Consider the following 25,127-nt stretch of genomic DNA (forward strand, 5'->3'; position numbering starts at 1 on the left):
TTATGTCCCTCGACTCTGACCAAAGCCGAGGGGGCAAAATATAAAAAAGTTTAAACATTGAATTTACGAGCCATAGTTTCAAAATTTGAATGAACAATGTGTTTAAAAATGCATTTTACACCTGCCCAGTTGTTTTGCAATCATTCGTTTCAAAAAAAATACCTAAGTATTACCGAAAATTTATTTTTTTGCAAAAAAAATGTGTTTGCGGTGCTGTACATTGCAATTTCATAAAAATTCAAAATACTTTTAATCCAGTCCAAGCATGCTAAATATGATTATAAATGCAGAAAAGTGCGTTTTAGATTGAACTTTGAAAAATATTTGCAACGGCCTTATTTCAATTTATTTATTTTTTTATTTAATTGCCCCCATCCCCCCTCGACTTCGGCCAGAGTTGAGGTACATTAAGTTCAATATTTGCAATGGCCTAACGACATGACGAAAATTACTTCACAGATTTTTGATAAATTGCCTCATTTTCATGACGCGAAAACACTTTTTTCAATTTTTTGAATCAATTCTTTCATTTTAAAAAAGGCGTGTTATTAATATTATGGTCTTTTGAAATGTTAGTCTTGATTCATTTTTTTTAAATATTGTTTTCGAAAAGATCGGAAAATTTCACGAATGTTTCCCTTTTTTACACTGCCCGCGGCATTAGAAAATGGAGGGATATTTGGTTGATAACTAAGAAACCTTAAATTTTCCTTTTTTAAGCCGCTGTGTCTCAGCAACCAGTGGTTTTCAGTATCTTAGAATCTTATAACAAATTTTCTAAACCTTAATTTTTTTTCTGAAATATTCACTCATTATCACTTCTATTAAAAATCGAAAAACGGCAAATATTTAGCTGAAATCAAACTTTTGGTGGCTATATCATCAGAACATGCACATTAACAAAAAATGTGTGAATATTCTTTTGATTTCATATTTTGGGCACCCTATTAAAGTGATCACAAACACACTCCAAAATAAAAAAAAAACATATTTGGGTAATTCTCCGCCAACTCACACAACAGTTGCCCCGACCTGTGCGTGAAACTTTGTCCTAAGGGATAACTTTTGTCCCTAATCACGAATCCGAGGTCCGTTTTTTGATATCTCGTGACGGAGTGGTGGTACGACCCCTTCCATTTTTGAACATGCGAAAAAAGAGGTTTTTTCAATAATTTGCAGCCTAAAACGGTGATGAGATAGAAATTTGGTGTCAAGGAGATATTAATGTAAAATTAGACGTCCGATTTGATGACGTACCCAGAATTCCAAAAAAACGTATTTTTCATCGAAAAAAAAACACTTCAAAAAGTATTACAAATTCTCCCATTTTCCGTTACTTGACTGTAAAATTTTTTGTAACATGACATTTTAAGGGAAATTTTTTAATTTTGAACAAAATTTCTCATTTTAAAATTTCGTGTTTTTTTCTAACTTTGCAGGGTTATTTTTTTAGAGTGTAATAATGTTGTACAAAGTTGTAGTGTAGACAATGACATTTTTTTATTTATATACATAAGGGGGTTGCTTATAAACATCACGAGTTATCACGATTTTACAAAAAAAAAATGTTTTGAAAAAGTTGGTCGTCGTCGATCATGGACGTTCATCGTCACCCGCGACAGACACGGACGACGAATCAAAGAGAAACACAAAAAGTATTTTTTTTTTTCATTTTTTTTTGTAAAATCGTGATAACTCGCAACCCCTTATGTTAATTTATAGAAAATTTTGTAATTGTCTGCTTTACAACTTTGTAGAACATCATTACACTCTAAAAAAATATCCCTGCAAAGTTAGAAAAAAACACGAAATTTTAAAATGAAAAAATTGTTCTAAATGAAAAAATGATCCTTCTGGGTCAATTTAGATTCAAAAAGTACATTAAATTTCTCTTAAAAAGACATGTTCCAAAAAATTATACAGTCAAGTAATGGAAAATGGGAGAATTTGTAAAACTTTTTTAGTGTTTTTTTTTTCGATGAAAAATACGTTTTTTTTTCGGAATTCTGAGTGCGCCATCGAATCGGGCGTCTAATTTTATATAAAAGTCCGTTTGACCCCAAATTTCTATCTCATCACCGTTACAGGCTGCAAATTATTGAAAAACTCCTCTTTTTTTCGCAAGTTTGTCCCGAACAGAGATGGAATAATCGCAAAAAATCAATTTCGCTTGCGAACTTTCTTCACTCGCGAAAGAGAGGAGGTAAATCACGCAAAAGAAAATCGCTCCCGAAATTCTCCAAGAAAATCATTCTGCTGATGATTTTTTGTGAATTTCCTTGTCACTCAATAATATTTATTTCACTTTGTTTACACACATTGCCCATTCACAAAATGTGTCATTTTTCGACGTGTGACGTTAAACTTGCAAGAGTAGTAGTGAAAAAGATGTTCCACCGAATAATCAACATGATGATTTTTTTAGCTTCTTTTTACCGATCTTTTGTTGATGATTATTTCATCGTTGGTCCCGAGACCACAAATCTGCATTTTCGATTGTTTGTTTGACCTGTTTCAGTAGTTTTTAATTGAATTATATAGAAGGTCGCCAAATTCCGAACATATTTGAATTGAGAGGAAATGGATTTTATCTGCGTTTCTTTGAGAGTTGATAGTAGCTATTACTATTGACAAACGACAAACGTAATTAAAATAACATAACAAATCGGTCAAATGTTCCACTCTCCCCTATCAACAAAGGTCGGTTGCTACATCTAGCTGCTAGCGCTACTTACCAGTGGCAATCACAATGCAGTAGTAGAAAAGTAATCCCAGTAATCCTATTCGTGTTTCCATCGCTGCTACTGGCTATGGTTGATGCTGTATTCCGATATGTTGTTGTAGATTTAGCTGCTGCCGTCGAGGCTCTTCCGCTGAGTTGAGCTCACTTCCACAATAGAGAAAAAAAAACCAACACTTGCCCGCTCCGAGGTTGATCCCTTTTTTACGACCCTCGGCGGTGGTGACCGCGGTCCGGATATTTTTTTTCTCGGGGAAATTTAGAACCCGTGGTTCCGGTCTATCCTATTGCGTATTTGTGTTGGTTAGGAGGGGTCCCTCGTGCGAGGGGGTTTCTGTCTCTGTTTTTCTTTTTTGGAGGTTAGAACCCTCCGGACGCTTTGACGTACAGTGGTTATTTTTTACGAGCGCTTATGTCGTGTGTGGATGTGTGTGTGTTTAAGGGGGGTAAATAATTTATTCAGCAAAAACAAGTTTTGTTCCGCGCCGAGGGGCTTCACATGACCTACTACTGGCGTATAACGCGGCCGCCCGGTTCAACCCGCCGGTTCTAGCGGAAACACTTGGTGGTCTCTCATCACAGTTCCCAACCCGAACCTCGCCGGTTGATGATGATGATGAAGTCACTGCCGTGCCCGATCGAGCCCACTGGTTTGCAGTCGAACCAGCGTTAGATTTATGTGTCGCAATTTGGGCAACTCCGATGTTCTTTTTTTTGTCAGAACTCCCCAAACTAACCCCGTGAGCTGCAAGCCGGTTCCGTTGCGCGAACAACACAGTTTTCACACTAGTTTAATTATTCATCAATCACTTCAGACTGCCTTCCTGGCCTCATCCCTTTACCGCGGCAGCACTTGTTCTGCACCGGAAGCACTTCACTACAGTGGGGCTACTGAAGCCATCGACGGTAGCGTCATTTTCGCAACTTTTAGAGCGTTCTCTCTGCACTTGATGAGCTTTTTCGACGGGTGCGGTTGATGTTGTGGAATGCTGCGGCCTGCAAGCAGTGAATTTGAATTTTCAGTGAGCAAGGTTAACGAGTTGTGGCTGTACTCATTTTTCAGAAGTGGATGCAACTGTTGGAACTTTGTGCAAGCGATTTGAGAGGCATTGTTCTACATTGTATTTTTTTTTAAAGATTTTTGAGCAACCATAATATTTAGAATTTATTCACATATATATCATATCATAGTACTCGTTCTAGATTATTGCGCGTGTTTAGAGCGTCCAATTTCCCGGGGTTACAAAATTCCCGGGAAACGGGAAATTTTCAACAAATTTCCCTGGAAATCCCAGAAACTTTAAATTTAGCGAAAATTAATTTAATCTTGTTTCTGATTAATCTTTTGCAACGAAATTGTATAGAACAGCAACTTTAATGACCAAAATGAGTGTGAGGATCAATTAATGGCTTGACTGCTTGTAAAAAATCCAGCAACTTTGAGTAAATATAGAAACTTTCTAATTTTTAAATCTTTCAAATCGTCCCAAATGAAAGAAAATATTATAAGTATTTTTGTTGAAAAGGATTTTTTAAATTAAAGTGTTTGGACAGCGAAAATCTATGCTCCACAACCATAAAATTGCATTTAAATTTGTCTCAGTGACCATAAAGTTAAAAAAAAAAAACAAAAAAAAAATCAACTTGTGAATAAATAAATAATCATTGAATTTACCTTAAAAATCTAATTTCTAGCACTTTTTAACTTGAAACACTATTTTTCAACTTGAAAATTTTATACGAAGTTGTGTTTTAATGGTTTTTTATGGTTTTATGATATGATTTGAGTTATATGGTATTCAGTCTAATAAATCAATTAGATTAAAATAATTTTGAGTATTAAAAAGTGGTTGAAATTCAACGAAATTTTTTCATATATAACCCTCTAACGCCCTTGGTAGCTCACGTGCTTCATAAATGTATAACTTCAATCTGTAATTTCTCGAATACTTAGAAACAAATCCTTCTCACAAAAACCTTTTTCAAAAATTTAATTATATCAGTTCAATTTCCATCCACAATGTTCAAGGTAAAAAAAAAAGTCAAACAAATATCAATGTTGATTTTGGCCAGAAGATGGAAATATCTTATTTTCAAATGATATTACAAAAAGAAAACATTAAAAAAGGTAAACAAAAATAAAATAGTTAACATTCATTCTATAACAGCGTAAGTTTTGTTGTCCAACATATAAGCAGGAAAATTGATGTTTTCTAAGTCCCACCCAAACAACACACCATTTTCCAATGTCGATATCTCAGCAACTAATGGTCCGATATGAATATGAAACAGTCGTGAAATTTTCCGATCTTCTCGAAAAAAATGCTTTCAAAATTTTTAAACCAAGACTAACATTTTAAAAAGGCGTAATATAGAATGTTTGGCCCTTTTGAAATATTAGTCTTGGTTTAAAAATTTTGAAAATATTTTTTTCGGAAAAATCGGAAAATATCACGAATGTTTCATATTTAAACATTGAAAATCGAACCATTAGTTGCTGAGATATCGACATTAGAAAATGGTGTGTTGTTTGGGTGGGACTTAGAAAACATCAATTTTCCTGTTTTTAAACCTTTGCATGGCAATATCTCAGAGAGAATTTTCTCAGCTTTTCAAAAATATTTTTTTCAAAAGTGCGCAAACATGTGCACTAATTAAAGAAATGGAAAACTGCGACTATTTTCAAAAAAGTCACCTAAAAATGGATTTAACTTGAAAACAGTGTACTTTATCAAAATTTCACTACAATACTTTTTGATTGCAAATTTGATTTTACATCGAAAAATGAAGTTGAAAATTTTGTTTTGAAAAAATCAGTATTGATTCAAAAATGCATAACTCGCTCAAAGATTTTTTGCACAACCTGGAAATTTCTGAAAAGTTGGCATTTGATGTCCTCTAAAACATATCAAAAAATAAAAAAAATAAAAATAGTTTTTTTGCAAATCAAGTTTTAGTGACAAAAAGTTAAATAAAAAATTACCAAAAAAATTTTTACCGTGCATCATTTTTTTTTCAGTGTAGTCCATATCCATACCTACAACTTTGCCGAAGACACCAAATCGATCAAAAAAATCCTTCAAAAGATACAGATTTTTGAATTTTCATGACCAGCTGCCAAATTTGTTTGGAAAATTATATGGACAAACTAATGATGCAAAATGGCTTCTTTGGGCATACCTAAGGCTACCAACTCTTGCTGAGCAAAAATCCGTACACTTTGCCGATATGACACCATGGTATAACAAAAACTGTCAATGAATTATTTAGATAAATTAAATTTAATAACTTTGAGAATTAAAAATATAAAACTGTGTCGTTTTTACAGCTAACAAATTCACAAAATGCTATCAGAGTGCTTATGACTTGCACGTTTAAAAGTATTCATAAAATAAACCGTGATTTGAATCAAATCATTACGTTTTTCAATTGTTTTTGTTAAACGTTTAAAAGTTTACGAAATGTCAAGTTTGCTTTTACGAATAATATCGTTCTTGGTGTTTTAACGAACACTTTTTCAGAGTTTTTTTTTTTTTTTATTGAAAAGGTCCTATAACATGTGAAACACAACAGTTTATAAGACCTTTAAAAAAACTCTAGATTTGTTAATTCAAATGTTCTAATGTTTTCACAAGTTTTAGAATGCCTTTGGAAAGGGATAAATAAATTTAGTAAAGAATTTCTCAAATAAAAATTCTAGAGTTTTTTTTTAAAAAAAGGTCCTATCAACATATTAAAGACAATAGTTCAAAAACTCTAGAATTATTGATAATCAAGATTGAATTGAGGAAACCCCGGAAAACTGTCCCTTTTTAAATCAAACTCACAGAAAAATAAAAATTTCTAGTTGACAAAAGCTTCGACCACATCAAAAAAGCAATTCAATGATTAAAAAGTTGTTAAAATTCCTTACAAATCCGTATTATGCGTAAAATTCCCTACAAAAATTCCGGCCTGTTAAAAATCCGCGAAGAGGTTCGAAAATCCGTATGGTAAGGAAAAAATCCGTACAGTTGGTAGCCTTAGGCATACCGAAGGCACCAAAAAAGTTTCAGTCGGATTAAAAAATTCAAAAAAAATCGAATGACCGAAATCGGAGAGAACTGCTCATATGGATCATTTCCGTTTTTTTTCACTAACTGCAACTGTTACACTAAAAATGGTATGAAAATACCAAATTTTGGTATTTCTTGTGCAAATACCAGCGACCAAAATGTGCTCTTGGTTGCCCAGTAATAGATGGTAAAATACCATGAAATCATACCAAAATCATGTATGTGGTAGACTAGGATGTAACAAAAATGACTTTTTGGCGGGCATTCAAGGGTTTGTTCCGGTGGGCATACTAAGCTCAAATCCAAAATATGAGCTTGATTGGAAGTAACAGGAGCTGGCGCTCCGCCCTTCAATTTTAAATGGGATTTAACCCGTAAAAAAAGATTTTTTCAAAAATGTCACTTTTTGAGGCATTTTGGCCACCAATGCGTTTACCAAAAACATCACTGGCGTCCCGGTCCCGGCAAAAAAGATATGCGTCGCGCCTCGCGACGCCCTAGACGCCATTTGATTTTGCCGGAGCCGATTTTTCGAAAAAATGCCAAACTTTGAAGGCCTGTACCGAGCTCCAGGGTGCTCCAAATGTCAATGTTATATATACCAAAAGATACGCAAAGATCTGGCCTACACGCCAGTGATGTTTTTGGTAAACGCATTGGTGGCCAAAATGCCTCAAAAAGTGACATTTTTGAAAAAAATCTTTTTTTACGGGTTAAATCCCATTTAAAATTGAAGGGCGGAGCGCCAGCTCCTGTTACGTCCAATCAAGCTCATATTTTGGATTTGGGCTTAGTATGCCCACCGGAAAAAAACCCTTGAATGCCCGCCAAAAAGTCATTTTTGTTACACTCTAGTGGTAGACCACAGGAATACCAAAATCTGATTTTCCAAGGGCGCGGGAATGCCTAAAAATTAAACCATGGCAATACCAAGTTTTGGTATTCAAGCAATGTTCAAAAATCCAGAAGACCTCAACTTGGTATTGAAATGGTTTAATTTTGAGGTATTATTTTACCCTTCTATTACTGGACAACCAAGGGCACATTTTGGTCCCTGTTATTTGCCCAAGTAATACCAAAATTTGGTATTCCCGTGTTATTTACCCCTGCTCGGGTGGACATGTTATTGTAAAACGTATTTACATTGCTACCAATAAAATATAAAACTTTATTCGAAAGATCCACCGAGACAAGTAAAAAAGTCTTCGAGGCGTATCAGCGAAAACTTTTAGTTCTGATATGTTTTAGCATGATTGAAACTTGATTTCTTTTGTTTATATCCGATTGAACCACATTGTAACAAATAATTATGTATAAGGGTTTCCTTAAATCAAACATTAAATCTATTGGTGGTTCTATTGCAAGTTTCTGCTCGAAGCTAGGAAGTTAGGCTTAAATGTGGAGAGCATCTTTTTACTCAAAGGAACCTTTCACCCCAAGGTTTGAACAGACATCTTGCAGATTTGGATTTCATGAAATAATTGAAATATTGTGAAGACTTTATTAATTAGTTAAAAAACTTGGAATAAATGTACTATTTTTAAATACTTGTATTTTTTAGACTTGTAATATCTGAAATACTTGGGATGCTTGAAATATTTGAATTTAAAGTAGACTTTGAATACTCGAAATTGTCTAAACCGCGAATCAGCTGGCTTCATAACACGTCACATCATGTCTATTTTCCAAGCGTTTCTGGTTGATTTTTAATAAAGTAGCGCAACTTAACGTCCTTGAACTTGAATCACAACAATGTGGACCAGTTCATAATATCATAAACTATAATTCATGATTTCTTAATTTCTGAATCTAGTCACGTTACCATAAACAGTTTTGTCTCCATAATTCGTCTTTTTTAAGGGTACGAGAAGACATTTTTTCGAGCAAGACTTATTCAACAAAGGCAATTTTCTAATACAAGAACTTCTAATGCTAAAAATATTTTTGCAACTTGGGTTTTTATAGAATTAAAAATTTAATTCTGTAAATACAAAATTTCCCTTATTGGGTATTTCATAGTAGTTTATGTAGTTCTTTTTGTCGGGAAGAGAGTTAAATGTTCCAGTAAGTGAATACCAACTCGCGATAACTTCGAAAAGAGTTCAATGGGTACTTGTTCAAGCGGACGGGTTACAAGTACTGTGTATTGTTTCTACTTAACTTGCCCCTGAGGAAGGGTGACTGTCCCGGTGTTCTTGTGGGAGGAGTCTAATCTAGTTCTAAGCTCGCCATGTTCTTTGCGACCGGGAAGTCTACGAAACATTATAAAAGACAAACCACTTTGTGTGCCGAAAAGACTACCAACGTTGAACATAAAGGTACACGAAAGGCTAGAGTGTTTGAGTGTGTTTGTGTGGGCCCCACATAACCCACAGTGGTATCTGAAAATATTTTCCTACTAGATCGTCAAATTTTGTGAACTGGGCGTGAACAAGTCTTAAGGTGAAGCCGTTGATCATTTTCGAAGAAAATTGATCATCACTTTGAAATATTCGGTATTAAATTCAATTTAACGAATTTCAGCACCAAAAGAAATCAGCATGTGCCGGTTGTAGCCTTCTTGAAGCCACTGAAGGAATTTTTGATCTAAATCAATTGTACTTCAAAATTTATATAATTTTGTGGCACAGTCATTGACGTCCTAGTTGGCAATCATTGATTAATGACGATTTCCATAACTTTACAAAGAATGGGGTAATCGTTACCAAAAGGAATCAGCATGTGTAGGGCACTATTCTAAACAACTTGTTGAAGGAATTTTGTCAAAATATTGAAAGCGACGCAAAATTTATATCTTTGAACGAAAAATCATGGCAATGATGGAAGTCTTCACGTTAATTAAAAGTTAATATAACTACTTTCATTTTTAAACCTCATCATAACTAAGTTGAATTTTATCATTTGCCCCATATTGGGTACACTTAAACAGAACGCAGATTTTTTTTTCAAGTCCAAAGTCCTTTTCACTATTCCAACATCACATCCACTCGTTACTCACGGCTCGTTTACCTTTCTGACAAACTAACCTCTTGTTGTTTGTGCTGTTCAATCACAATTTCATAACTGCATTATGCACTGTGGGGTGTGCGGTTCCAAACATCTGGTTTGACTTTTCCCACCAAACTTATCACACACACACAGAGTTATACAACGTTGGCACAAACTTTTAAGCCCAAACCAGCATCATTTTATCGCTTTGACAAACAATGCACCTGCACTGCACTGCACAGCATCCCTTCGCCACACTATTCTAAATGTGCTGCATTTCACCCTTAAATAGCCTTGGCCTCAGACCACCCCAGGGTCGACCCTTCACCACGTGACCTCTTGCACAAACACTCAAACATACACACACACACTCGTGGCAGGTGCCAGCGACCGTTTTTGAAATAGACCCCAAAAGCACACTTTCCGCACAACTGACACACTGCTGCTGATGCTGCTAAATTATCACGATGCACTCTGCTGTCCTCCAGTGCTGGCTGCGGTGACAGGTTAGAGAGGACCTGCCACAAGGACCAACAACTCGCTCGCTTTGTCTCTCTCTCTCTCTCGCTGGGACGTCACCACACTAATGTCACATCACATTACGAGGCCGAACGGGCGGCGGCGTGCGGCGGTCGGTGGCACTTCATTTGCATATGTCCACACGTGCCCACAGTCCACACGTGGAGAGGTCCTGCGAAGAAGAAGGAGAAGAAAAGGAAGGTGAAAAAAGGACACGCGGTAAGAAGAGCAGCAATGATCTACATCTGGGATGGGAGCTTAATTGGTTGGAATGCACGGGGAAAATTTGGGCGCAGAAGAACTTAAAAACTTTTTATTTGAACCGGACATATGTGCAAATCTTCAAGTTATTTAACTTGCTAATAAATGTCACCTCAAATCCATTGCTCCAAACCAATGTTATTGTCGTGCCCTGTAGATGAGCAATTCTCTGAGATTTCGGTCATTCTATTTTTTTGTATTTTTTTAATCCAGCTAAAACTTTTTTGGTGCCTTCGGTATGCCCAAAGAAGCTATTTTGCATCGTTAGTTTGTCCATATAATCTTCCATACAAATTTGACAGCTGTCCATACAAAAATGACATTTGAAAATTCAAAATCTATACAAGGGACCATCCATAAACCACGTGGACACTTTTTTGGGAATCTGTTACCCCCCCCCCCCCCCTCGTGGACAAATGTCCATGCAAAAAAAAACTTTTGTATGGATCGTGGACAATCGCCATACCCCCTAAAGTGTCCACGTGGTTTATGGATGGTCCCCAACTTGAAGGATTTTTTTTGATCGATTTGGTGTCTTCGGCAAACTTGTAGGTATGAATAAGGACTATACTGAAAAAAATAATAAATCATTGATCGAGTTATGATTTTTTGAATCAATACTCCTGTTTTTAAGCCTTTGTATGGCAATATCTCAGCAACTGAAGGTCGTATCAACAAAATTCAAATAAGCAAAATGTAGAGAATTGTCTCGATATTCAAAATTTATTCTTTCCAAAAGAAGGCAAACATGGCACTTGTTTAAAAAAATGACTGCGACTATTTTCAAAAAACAATTTACACAAAAATGGATTTAACTTGAAAATGGTGCACTTTATCAAAATTTAAACTTTATCAAAAATAAAAAATTAATACCTTAAACTAATTTTGACACCAATTGGTGTCTTGGTGTTTAAGTTTAAGGTATTTATTTTTTATCCATAAAAAAATCCTTCGAAAGATACAGATTTTTGAATTCCCATAAATAATTTTTCTATGGAAAGCTGCCGCATTATTCCTATCTTCAATCATTTTCTCATCAAAGCAAGCGCTAAATCTCGGTTAGAGTTATTTCAGTTCAAACAAAAACAACATTCAAGCTCTGATTATCACTGGCGCCATTACCATACCTACTATACCGACACCAACAAACTTACTTTCAAGGAAGATTGATCTAATCGTTAGTGAAGATCAATTCCAGCTCAAATCAGGAATTTTTCTGGTTCTTTTGTACCCGACCCTCTCCGATTTCAATGAAACTTTGAAGAAATGTTATCCTAGGCCTATATAAGCCATTTTTGTAAATATGAACCCAAAAGTACTCGAAAATAACATTTGAGAAAGGCGTAAGGTATTTAAATATTTTTGTATTTTGCAATTCAAAAATTACTGTATCTCGAAGCCGTTGCGTCGTATCATAAAGTGGTCAAAGAAAAACTTGTAGGAAATTGGACGAGCTTTCTGAAAAAAATACACTGAAACAAAAATACAGGCCACTTCTATGAGATTTTATGATTTTTAAGTTTAAAACTTAAATTTAAAGGTGATATCACGATTGTTTTCGTGTAAATTTTTTGAGGAAATAGCCTAAAATGTTACCAAAAGACTGACGAAAAATGCAGGATGGTATGTCTCTCCAAAAAAATACAAAAATCATTTACTAAAACTGTTTTTTTAAGTGATCTAAACGTCAATATTTTCAAAAACTAACTTAATCCACCTATGTGGTTGTTGCCTTCCTCACTTTTTACCAACATTTGGTGATATCAAAGAGTGATATGATGGGTTTGGATACAAATTCTATCTATCTTCTATCTATCTTCTATATATATTATATATACAATATTTCGACGGTTTTGTTCGAACGCGAATCAATTCAACACGGAACGTCCGATCGAGTTGATCTTTGTTGCGTTGGGTTCGTATGGTAAGTTCGTGAGTCCAAGGAAGGTTCTTACGCCAAAAAGTTACAAATTTGGCCACTCTGGAACCGATTCCGGAAAATTTGCAGATTGTATGGGAAAGGTTAAAATCAAGTTTTGATCACAGGAGGCTGAATAAGCAAAACAGTCAAATACGTCAACAAACGAAAAAAGGCAGAACGAAGTTTGTCAGGTAAGGTTTGTATCTCAATAAAGAAATACACAAATGTCACTTAACATTCCAACGCCCAAGGCTCCAAAAAAGTTGGAACGGTAATTTCAACACGTTGGTTCTCGGGCTTAACTCACCCAATCAAGACGGTTCTTTTTTGCAGTGATTTGTTAGGATGTCTGGATGATCCTAGAACTTTGCAGAGCTCAATTTGATCAAATCTGTTATTTTTGCGATCAAAAACACCGTTCCAACTTTTTTTTTCGCGAGTAAAAAAAATCGCCGAAAATTCCGCGGAGGCAGTTTTTTTGAAAAAGTTGGAACGATGTTTTCGGTCGCAGAAATTACAGATTTGTTCAAATCAAGTTCTGCAAAATTTTAGGATCATCTAGACATTCTTACAAATCCTTGGAAAAAAGAATCGTCTTGATTGGGTGAGTTATGCCCGAGAACCAGCGAGTTGAAGTTACCGTTCCAACTTTTTTGGGAGGCTTGGGCGTCCGTGTAAGTTGGACATGCGTTGGGCGTTCCAGTGTTAAGCGGTCATAACTTGAGACTGAGCGTTGTCAGATCTTCAATGTTTTGGACTCATTGGAAAGGTCTTTTGATGACCTATCCAACGATGGGTTGGATAATGGATCCGGATATAGTTTACATACATTAAAGTGAGATCCGGCTTCAAAAAAGTACATAAATATCACTTAAGTGGTCATAACTCGAGACAGGGTTGCCAGATCTTCAATATTTTGGACTCATTGAAAAGGTCTTTTGATTACCTAACCAACGATGGGTTGAATAATGGATCCGGACATAGTTTACATACATTTAAGTGAGATCCGGCATCAAAAAAGTACATAAATATCACTTAAGTGGTCATAACTTGAGACAGGGTTGCCAGATCTTCAATGTTTTGGACTCATTGGAAAGGTCTTTTGATAACCTATCCAACGATGGGTCGGGTGATGGGTCTGGACATAGTTTACATGCATTTATGTGAGATCCGATTCGCAACTCTGTCACTTTTTTATACGTAACTTTTGAACTACTTATCAGATCTTCAAACAATTCAATAGTGCAGTATGGGGCACCAAACCGGATCGAATGCAACTTATTTGACTCAAATCGGATCAGCCAGTGCCGAGAAAACTTGGCAAGAATTTTGAGCACCGAGGGGAATACGCACACACATACACACACACACACACACAGACATTTGTTCAGTTTTCGATTCTGAGTCGATAGGTTTACATTTTTCGAGCAGGATTATAGCCTTACCTCAGTGAGGAAGGCAAAACCGGTAGTGGGAATCGATTCTCCAAACAATTTTACATAAATATCTCCATATTGACCATTGCCCTAAGTCTAATCCTTGGGAAGATACAACGGTTTAAAAAATAAAAATGTTGAAAAAATGGGTTTTTTTGTGGTTTTTGGCAATTTCTATATGACAGACTTGGTTTTTCAGTCTCGTAAATATTTTTACCCGAAAGCTCGTCCAATTTCCCCAATAGCTTCGAGATACAGTAATTTTTGAATTGCAAAATACAAAAATATTTAAATACCTTACGCCTTTCTCAAATGTTATTTTGGAGTACTTTTGGCTCCATATATACAAAAATGGCTTATATAGGCCTAGGATAACATGTCTGCAAAGTTTCCTTGAAATCGGAGAGGGTCGGGTACAAAAGTACCAGAAAAATTCCTGATTTGAGCTGGAATTGCTCTAAAGCAAACCTAGCTAGAACTGTTTCAGTTCGATCAATATTTCAGCACTGACCATTACCGGCGCCTGTTCAGCTCTACTTTATCGATCTCTGCAAATTTTTCCCACGTCCCGAGCCACTTTTTTAAAATCACTCAAAAAATTGCCTTTTCTGTATTAACTTCTATATCAGGGGAGCTGAAAGTGTTTAAGAGCGGGCCAAATTTGATGCTTACGTTGGCCATTAGTTAAAAAATTGTTTTAATTTGAAACAAAAAAATCCGATGATTTTTTTTAATTGCATGTATTTTTTTATAACATTGTCATTTAAATAATATATTTTCAACTGGTTTAATCATGCTAAAAATTATTAGCAACTCAGAAATATGCCTTTTAATTTTCAGTCGATGGCACGTCTGGTTCCATTGACATTTTGCATTTTTTTAAATATGTTTTTTTGTTCTCTGATTTCCTAGCCGATTTTTAAAGGGCCCCATGAACTAAAAAATATTTGCGACGGCCTAAAGTTCAACTATAATGATAAATCGATGAAAAATTGATTATTCCTCCAATTTAATTATAATTTTAATAGATTTTGGTATGCCTCGATCAAATTCCGACAAGTATGGAAGACCTATGTTTTTGCTATTTTTAAAGTTTTCTACTTTAAATAATAGAGTTTGAACATTTTATAACTCATTTTCATAAATGTTTGATAGAAGTTTTGACGTAACTACAATTTTCAATGACATTTAAACATTCAATAAGATAGATTTTTCAACAAAAAATATTTCTGTTGACTATTAGGTTACAGTCCAGACTCGATTATCTGAAGTTTCGATTATCCGAAGGTTTGTGTGGGACTTCGGATAATCGAATCACGAACAAAACATTTTTTTTTCGTTTTATCCTTTTCTTGTTTTAAACATCAAATTCGAGTTCTGCGACCTCATTTTAGTCAAATTTGAATAGTTGATTGCTTTTTAAATAATTACATGCATTTTTTCAATATTTCATCACCACCATATTGGCCGCCATCTTGGATTAAAAAATGTAAACAGACATGCATCGGCACTAAGAGCTCTTCTTAACAGCACTCAACTTGTTCTGGTTGGCATTTAAGTTTAAACTAATGTTATGCTTGTTGCCAGTTAAAAACGTCTTGTTTTATTCATGAGTATGGTGCATTTGCACCATAAACGTGAATATATTCCTTCGTGGTTCTCGCATTCGTGAATTTAATTCACGATTTCGAGAATTGGGTTTTTTCAGTGTGATGTTTAGAAAACATTGGTTCATTGAAGAAAACGGACTTCAGGTATATTTTCATGTGACTGTTCTCATAAGCTCTTAAGAAGTACGTCTTAAAAGCTCTTTGAGTGCACTTAACAGTTCTTACCCTATATCTCACTTGGTTCATTATATAGATTCTCAGGGTCTTAAGGAGCCTTAAAGATTAGCGTAATAAGTAGAGGTGGGCAAAACCGCTCTTTTTTAGGAGCCACTCATTTTCGTTCGCGCACTAAAAAGAGCCGCTCTTTTGAACGGCTCTTTCGCTATTTTTCAAAATTTTGATGAAAAGGTTACTTTAAGAATTGTGTGAGTTTGCGAACTCTTTTCTAAATTCTGATTTAATCGATGAAGTCTATAGAAAATGAAGTTAAATCAGGCAAGAGAATTATTTTTTTCCATAATCTCTCAGCTATTTAGTAGATTTTTGGTAATATTTTACAAGCTATGCAATTTTAAATGCTCAAATTTGTATTCGGAAAATACTTTAATGTACGATCAGTTGTATAAAGAAAAGCTTTTTCATTTTGTTTAGAAAATCATTTACTTTTGGAATTTCAAAGAAAAGTAGGTAACTGAAAACTTTAAAGTGGTGTTTGGCAACAATGCAATTTTGGGTTTAATTTTTATAAGCAATTATTTTTCAATTGAGAATTGCATTTTCAATTCTAAAAACAAAATTTGTGATGCAATTTATTCGAAATTCGATAAATTATATTTATAACAATAGTTCAAAAATCATTCTATCTTGGAACGGTACTTTCAAAAGACCGTAGTTTAAAAAAGAACCCCGGTTCTGTTTTTGTGAGCCATGGTTCGTTCGCTCTTTTTAGTGAAGCGGCTCGCTTTTTTTTTGCCCACCTCTAGTAATAAGTGTACTCTAAACACTGGCACAACATGCTGGGAATCATCTACGCCAAATGCCAAACAAGTTCTTCTAAAAGAGGAGATAGAGCGGATGCACGTCTGAATGTAAATCAGTTTAGCGTAATTAAGGGGTTATACTTAAGCTCGACAATCAAAAATAAGACAACGAAAAAAAAAATTTTTTTTTCGTGAATCGATTATCCGAAGTGAATTTTTTCCGAGGCTTTCGGATAATCGAGTCTGGACTGTACCGTCATCGGGGGTAACATTGAGTCTAGGGGTGAGATTGGGTTACACAAAAAACCTGAAATTTGAATGAACCAATTTCATCCCCAGTCCCAATGTCACCTCTGATGACGATACCAAAACTAAGGGCAAAATTTTAAAATCACTATACAGATGCGAGCCATACTTTTTTCACCCCTGTTCTAGATTCTAATTAAATATTCACGTTAGACCATTCTTCACGTATACATAAAATTAAATACAGAGCAAAAGTTTGCTTGGAGAGGCTGATCCAAAAAATAATAATTTGATTCACTCGACCTTTTTATAAGAATTTTACCCGGATTTGCTCGATTCAGTACAGTTTTTAGTCCCATAACCTGGTCTTGAAAAGTGTCAAATTCAATAAACAGTTTGACCGCTGCAAATATTTTTTTAGAGTTTATGTCGTGAACGTTGGCTTAATATTTCGTTACAAATGGCAATATTAGGCAGACACAAAAGAGCGCAGAAAGAAAAAAAAACTCAGCCGAAAATAGAAATTTCGTGGGCTCTAGTGCAATCTCGTCAGACCAGAATACAGTTGGGAAATATTTTTGTATTGTGCTTGTAAAAGGCATAAAAACAACTTTTACTAAAAGTCAAATTAAACAGAATTGTTCACAAAAAGCTTCTCTACTGGTTGTCGTACTTGGTTTTAGAAAGTTTTAAAGAACACTCCAGCTTATCCAGCATCATTCAGACACGACCGCTTAGCAGGCTGGGAATAGGTAAGTTCCCCTGCACTTTTCTCACACAAAAATTAATTGAAATTTGATATCTTTATCCGTTTTCAAGTTATAGCCTCTGAATTTTTTTTGTTCTGTTAAATACTCGGTTCTAATACTTGTAGAAATCATGGCCCAGCTAAATTATATGTTTTCGATGATAATAAATATTTCTTATAAAAAGATCTGAAAATTACATTAATGATTCAAAAAAACAAATTTCAAGCTCTATTTGCATTTTTTTTTTCAAACAAAGTGTTCTACAAAACGCTGAATACATTGTTACAGACATGCTACTGTCAAAGTTTTAAAAATGTCCATAAGTTAATGAAAAAATCGGTTGTGTTGGGTCCCAAAATTAAGCATAAATACAAGCATTAAAAACGTTTTTTTTTTTTTTCATTTATCTATCCTAAGAAGTTTACAACCGACTGTTAAAAAGCATTTTCAATAAAAATTTCAATTTATAGCATTTTTTCTTCTTGATTTTTCGATGAAATTGTTAATGGGGTAGGGGAACATAAAGTTGAAAAAATATATGCAAAGGCCTAACAGAATGCACTCCCTGTCTGTGCGATTATTTTCCGTGGTCCATCCGGAAAAGTGGCCTCATCCCGGGGACGTCCCTGTCTGGTGCGAAGGGAACCCATGCCATCTCGATATCTCGTTCGGGGCCGTGCTTCTGGGCAGTTGTAATGATAGGCGGTTGGGTGAGTTGGGAAACGCGCGCAATCACAGGCTGACGTGTGCTCACTGTCAATTGGCGAGTTGCTCTAATTATGTAGCGAGGCGCGAACGGGATGTGTCTCATTAGTGTCTCGTGGTACACGCAAATGTAAATCGCTGCAGAGTGGAGATTTAATTTTGCACTCGTCAGCGGAAAAGCTTGAACATGTAACTTGAGCGTATGTCGTACGGCTTTTCGAGTAATGTCAGGCATGGAGATGAGATTGCTCATCATTGATGATTTGGGAAAAAATAGAAGCCAAAGGAAAATAAAAACAACATCGAGTTGTGATTGATAAATTAATGGGAAACGATCTTATAAAACCATTCTGTAATGTATTAGAGGGAGGGAACCCATCCGGGGAATAACAAGTCCTGTCCAAAATTCAAATTGTTTGCTCTACAGCATTGCCTAAGCGTTCTCGATTGCAAGATTCCGAATGCTTAATTGTTAAGGCAATTTGCAAACCTCTTTTTACAACTTAGCTTCCATCCACCCCGGGATTCGAACTGACGACGTTTGGATTGTTAGTCCAACTGCCTACCAGCGAGTCCACCGAGGCAAGACCCAGGGAGACGACTCCTACGCCTGGACTGAGCTAACGACCTAACCCTTTAGGTTAGACCGGGGCCAACATTTACTTCCTCGTCCGATGGAAGGCGTGGTCAGACAAATCTTGTCTCGAAAAATGCCACCGGGACCTGCTGGGATCGAACCCAAGCCGACTGGGTGAGAGGCAACCACGCTTACCCCTACACCACGGGTCCCAACATCTTATTTTGTTATCAAAAAGTCATGACCATCGGTAATGAGAAGAAAAAAAATAATAGCATCTCCACCACTTTGTCTAAAAATTGTTATTGAACAGATCTTATGAGAGAGAATGACGATAGCAACTCAAAGTTTGGTTTTTGGAAAATCATTCAAACATTGCTCGCTTTATTTGTGTGATATTCATGCTTTAAAAAGCAATCAATATTCATAACCTTATTTATTATTATTTTTTACTGTAGAACTTTATAATAACTATGGGAAATTTTTAACCAATTTTCCATAACAATGTGCTAATATTTGTCCTTGGGCATGAGTAAGGACCTCGACGCCGTTAGCAATGTTGGCTTTAAAATAAAATTTCGTGATAATATCACTTCCCCCCAGCCAACATTTTTGCCATGCGAAGCGGGCCTCGACGCTGTGTCTAGGTTTAATTCCTAGTTAGGAGCCATCAGTGTCTTAAGAGGTGGTCCCAAGGCCGAGTAGGAGTTCATGAAGCAAATTAGTCGTCTCCCACCCCTTTTAAATTGAAAAATGAACTCTGAAACCAGCGCTTACTCACAACAGAAACAGAGGCCTCTTCTAGGCATTGTAGGATAGAATAGATTTTGAAATTAATTTAAAAAAAATATTATTACGTAGCATTTTGATATGTCAAAATTTCCATAGAGTCTCGGTCAATCAATAGTGCGATGATATCGGACAAAATTCGTTAATCTGTTGAACTAACGGTTTTCGGATTATGGTTGTATCGACCATTGTTGCGAATCGAGGGTCTACTGGAGCCTTGACGATCAAATGGAGCCTAACATTTCAAAAGGGCGCATGGGTTTTGTGAACAGGAGTGTGTCTCCTTCACTCAAATGACAGTTTACATAAGGTATAATAGAGATGCACTCTTGTTTGCAAAGCTCTATGCCCTAATGAAATGAATGGCATGAAATAGTCGTCTCAATTACTAGTGTTCAACTTATGAACTGTTCATTTATGTTTATTGGTTTTTGGAAGCGGCAAGACTGGTTTAAAAACAAGATCCTTTACCTTATTTGGCGTTATAATAAAACATTCGGGGATTTGAGATTAAATTTATTTTCAGACAGTTTAGTTTAGGTTGTTGATTAAAGTTAGATAGTTTTCCGTAGATGAATAATTGGACTTAAATGATTAGTTGATTTGAACGAAGTGTAACATTTCATTGGCAGATCTGTTTCTAGTTGTAATGTACGACAAGACTATTGACGGACGTGACAGGTCGGCAGTTAGTTTTCATCTTTTTTCTCTAGTATTTTTATTTCCTTTAAATTTGGAATACATCATAGGTTTCTTTTGTATAGATCTCCGATTAGTTACATTTTCTTATTTAATTAACTAATAATTTAATTTATTCCGGGCCTTCTTACTTTGAATCACAATTTCAGATTTTCTTTATTCAGTGTTAAACTTAGATTACCGTAACTGCTCAAATCATCCAAGTTCTTACTACTCACATCAACATTAATTTTCTTTCACCTCCCCCCTCCCGATCCCCTATATCTTCCGGTGGTGTTCATTTGGTATGCAATACTAGTTCGGCCACTACCCTTTTTTCCACAAGAAACCGGACTTGGACTGACTTGAGGCCGCGTCCCCCACCTTGCTCCGTAAAACGAAAACGAAACAATGTGCTAATATTTGTTATTTTGCCAAATATAGCCAGAATTATGGGAAAATGTTGACCAATTTTGTCCGGGACTTTATTTTGACCATGAGATTTGGTCTTTGTATATAAATAATTAAGATAATTCATAAGTTTAATCGAAAATGTTGTGCATAACAACATATTTTATTATTTTTTTATGGCTTGAACATTTTGGTTTTTTGCTGACATGGATTTTGCCTGGCATATGTAAAATTTCACATTTTTTCAAATGTTGTTCATAATTTGTAAGCCGTCAGCCAATGTTTAATGATTTTATTCAGCATTTGTAAATATGTTATCTTTGATTGGAATCAAGGAATACGATGAAAAAATTTGTTAAGGCCGCTGCAAATATTTTTCAAAGTTTATGTTGCCTGAATAATCAGGAGGCAAATTTTTTTTTTCGAAAAACTTCAAAATTTTGATAAAAATTAGAGATTAATTAACTGAAACCAGTTAAAATACATTTTCCTGCGTTTATAATCATATTTAGCATGTTTGAACTCCTTTAAAAACATTTAAAATGTTCATGTAATACCAATGTAAAATCTGTCGATACCTCGATATTTTGAAAAATAATGATTGGAAAGCAAATGGGCGCGTTGCATTGCATTTGAAAACACTTTTTACTTCCAAATGTTGAAACCTAGGCTTGTAATTTCAATTTTTATTTATATTTTTTATTTTTTATTACATTCTATACATGCAAATAACTCGCATAGGCATTTTGAAGGTGTTAGCTCTGTCGAGCTTCGGTGACCCATTTCTACGCTGGCTAGCCAAGCGCGAGGTACTTCAGCTTTATCGACAAGCCCCGCCCTAAAGAACGTTTGGACCAATCGGATTCAAACGTTATTTAGAACTTCCAAACCCTTGTCAAATGGACAAGGACCCAGCGCGTATATAGTTGATAGTAACAGTATTCCTAATTCCAGTCATAGCTCACCAAGTCGCGAAGGCATAGTGGTTAGCATTTTTGCTTACCAATTCAAAAGGACGGGGGATCGAACCCCGACTCGAGCGACTTTGATTTTTCGTTCATGTTCAGTTCAGTTTCAAGATTTATATTTCCTATACTTTCTTGTTGGGAGCAGATGGGAATCGAACCCAAGACCACTCGCTTACAAAGCCGCTCCGCTCCTCTCGGGAAGGCACTCTCCAGGATCATTTAAAAATAACTTAAACCGCTTTTTTATTTGGTGAAATATACATAATGCCGTCATCAGGGGTTATATTGGGTCTTGGGGTTGAGATTGAGTAAAACATTGTATGACCCAATCTCACCCCCCAGACCCAATGTCACCCCTGATGACGGTATGTTTTTTATTTCATTTTCAAAAAGACGTTAGAGCCATTGGTAAATAAAGCCCTTTTTGCATCGGTATTCGACCTAGGTACATACGAAAAACCAACCTCAAAAATGCTTAAGATTGTTCATCTACACGTCCTTCAATCGCCCAAAACTTGAAATAAATGAAATATTGTTTCAATTTGGAAAAAAACAACAATTAGTGCCGGAGGTCACGATGGCTCTTACGGCTCTTTTAAAATTCACCCGAGATTAATTTTAAATGTTTATAAAGGTAATAATACTAAAACTTCATCTATTTTGTTTAAGTTTTTGCTTTTTACTTATTTTACATTTTATAACATGTTTGAAAATTAGAGGAGAGGTCAACATATGCAAAGAACAATATTTGCAACGCGTAGACTTAACCATTCAAACTTATTGTTGTTAAGCTATCAGTTATTATACAATCGTAAAATTTGGTCCAGTGTCACTCTTTGGCTCAAAGTCATTCAGAGGGTGAATAAACTTAAACAAAAAACTTTCAAAGTTTTAACGGAAATAAAGGTCTTATCAGCTGGAAATAATTTCAAATGAATGTGTGTTGTGTTCAAATGTGAGAATGTGAAGAATGTGTTTGTTATTAAAACTTATATTTATTGAAAGCTAGAGGTGGACAAAAAAGAGCGAGCCGCTCAAAGAGCCGGTTCACAAAAAAGAGCGAACGAACCATGGCTCACAAAAAAAGAACCGCGGTTCTTTTTGAAACTCTGGTCTTTTGAAAGATCCGTTCCAAGATGGAATCATTTTTAAATTTTTGCTATTTTAAAATTTATAAATATCATTAATTTAATTTCAATCCATTCATTAAGGATTGAAGAAGTGATTTTAGTATTTCAATGCTTATAAATTATATCAAATTTGTCAGAACTATTTACACGGTGAACTTTTTGATGAACTTAAATTACTACAATAGTGAATGATTTTCTAACAAAATAAAAATCTTTTCGTTGCATAACTGACCGGGAGACACCATTTAGAATTACCGGAGTACAAATTTGAGCAATTCAAAATGCTTCACTTGGAAAATTTTGCCCAAAAAATATTTAATAACAATATCCTAACTCCTCTTGTCTGGATCACAAATAAGGGTAATAAACTGCTAACTGGGGCGATTAGGGACACATAGGGCGAATAGGAACCCACGGGACAATTATGCGTAGAAACACAGAAATCGGTCGAAAAATTTCAATCGCGTTTTTCTCAGTTGCACTTTTTTGAACATGGGACAATTATGCGTAGAACGGCAGTACGGCTCCCGCCTCACAAGCGGAAGGTTCAGGGTTCGATTCCCGACTGGTCTCCTTGAAATTTGTCAACTGTAATTGAACTTTGAATATGAACAAAAAACGCATAGAATCAGGTGGGATTCGAACTCACACCTTTGGATTGAAAGTCGGATACTCTTGGCATTCGGCCACCGAGGGATTAATACAACATGAGTGAATTAATCCGTAGTGGTGAAATAATGTCACAAGGTCATTTACTATATAATACAACAATCCCTTCCCCAACGATTCCCCTACACACCACACACCATTATAATCTATAAATAACTCGAACCAGTTGGTACGGTATGTCCCCGGCTTCTTCTTCTTCCCCTGATGGTTATATGGAATGTGGGATCCGTTCATAGAATCTGTCTCATGCGGTTAATGCAACGCAGTAGGCCGGGCCGCTTTAATGAGTGTAATACACTTCGGGGGTTCTCGAAAGTACTGCAATCATTAATAATGACAATAAGGAACTTGAGGCGGAATCTAACCATAAGTTCTTCCCGGATGCTTTCTTCGGACTGGCTGCGCTTGTGTTCGATTAGATTAGATTAGATAAAATAGAATTATGTTTTAATTGAAAATAGCTACAACTTCAAAAAAGTATGTGTAGTATGATTAAATCTAAAAAAAAATCAAAGAACAAGCCATAGTCTCAACATTTGAATGCAAAAAGTGTTAAAAAATGCATTTCACGCTAGTTCAGTTGTGTTGCAATCATTAGTCTTAAAAAATGTAAGATTTGACGAAAACAAAAAAAAATGAACAAAAAATAACTAAAGATCGAAAATTTTCAAAAATTCAAAAGATTATTAAATCAACATGCTTAAAAATGATTCTAGACGCAAGGGAATGCATTTTAAATTGATCTCAGCTGATTGCACTTAAATTTCCATTAAAATTTTGATGTTTTTTGAAAAAAAGAATAATTTTTTTTTGTCCCCTGATTTTTCGGGGCAACAAAAACTTTAAATAAAGTTTGCCTTATGTGTTGTTGAAAAAATCACAGCACGGTAATTTTTTAATTGTTTTTACCATTATGTGTTTTGGGTTTTTTACAAAGTTTTTTTTTTTTTTTATTAAAATTATTCTAAAAAGAAAGTGGGAGAATTTCAACGGTGTGCGTCGCGGTCCTCACGCAGGATTTTCGTTGCCGTTTCCGTCTCTGTTGTCCCCCCCGATTGTGCGTGTATTTCAATCCGGGTGGTTTCGCGTTTTCGCATTTTATTTCGTTTTATCTTTCCACAGCCGGCTGTCTAAGATTAAATCTTTTATGCTAAACTCAACACCAAATAACCGGGAATAGTCTCATCCGCATACTCCGACTGATTGCCTTGAGAATGCATAATACATCACACCATTAAACAAAATTTATTGATTATTGGGTCGCATCATCATCCTCTATGTTGAATCCTGGCCATTACCCTTACCCACTAACAAAATCCCAAGTAGAAGTAGTTTTCCGGCACACGCGGGGGTGTGGATATCGTATAGAACCCACCCTTGGTAGCAGCCTGCTAACTAACATTCCCGTCCCATTCCCTCGAGATCTACAAACTGACATGGCGGGCGCCGTTGGTGGCCAACGACTGTTTCCTATTCGCACCGGCTCTAGTTTTGATAATCGTGATGTTTTATCTTTTCAGCGCTTTCATGCATGCTGTTGATAAGGGAAACATCATTTGATCGTTGAAGCGTGTGACCGGTTGTGCTGATGGGATATTACGGTCCTGTTCAGCAACGGAGAAGGACAACCATGGGTGGTCTCTCATGCTCATGCTCATGCTCAATATCCTAACTCCTCTTGTCTGATTTAACTTT

At 35.6% G+C, this 25,127-nt stretch overlaps 1 protein-coding gene across 2 annotated transcripts in view; it reads right to left on the reverse strand.

Moving 5' to 3' along the window:
• The window catches only part of LOC6047980 (protein sidekick-1), a 360,024-nt gene that overhangs the window by 328,304 nt on the left and 6,593 nt on the right, over window positions 1-25,127 (reverse strand). Inside the window, exons 2-3 of one of the 2 annotated variants that reach the window (XM_038260201.1) lie at window positions 9,822-10,474; window positions 2,736-3,736 (exon numbers count right to left, since the gene is read on the reverse strand). In XM_038260201.1, the coding sequence (XP_038116129.1) occupies window positions 2,736-2,796 (61 nt within the window). In that variant the 5' untranslated portion in view covers window positions 2,797-3,736; window positions 9,822-10,474. Of the gene's footprint in view, window positions 1-2,735; window positions 3,737-9,804; window positions 10,475-25,127 lie in introns of both variants that reach the window. The other variant, XM_038260202.1, reaches the window with a different exon arrangement.

This window comes from Culex quinquefasciatus, chromosome 3 (assembly GCF_015732765.1).
Source record: "Culex quinquefasciatus strain JHB chromosome 3, VPISU_Cqui_1.0_pri_paternal, whole genome shotgun sequence".
In the NCBI taxonomy this organism is placed as follows: Eukaryota; Metazoa; Arthropoda; class Insecta; order Diptera; family Culicidae; genus Culex; species Culex quinquefasciatus.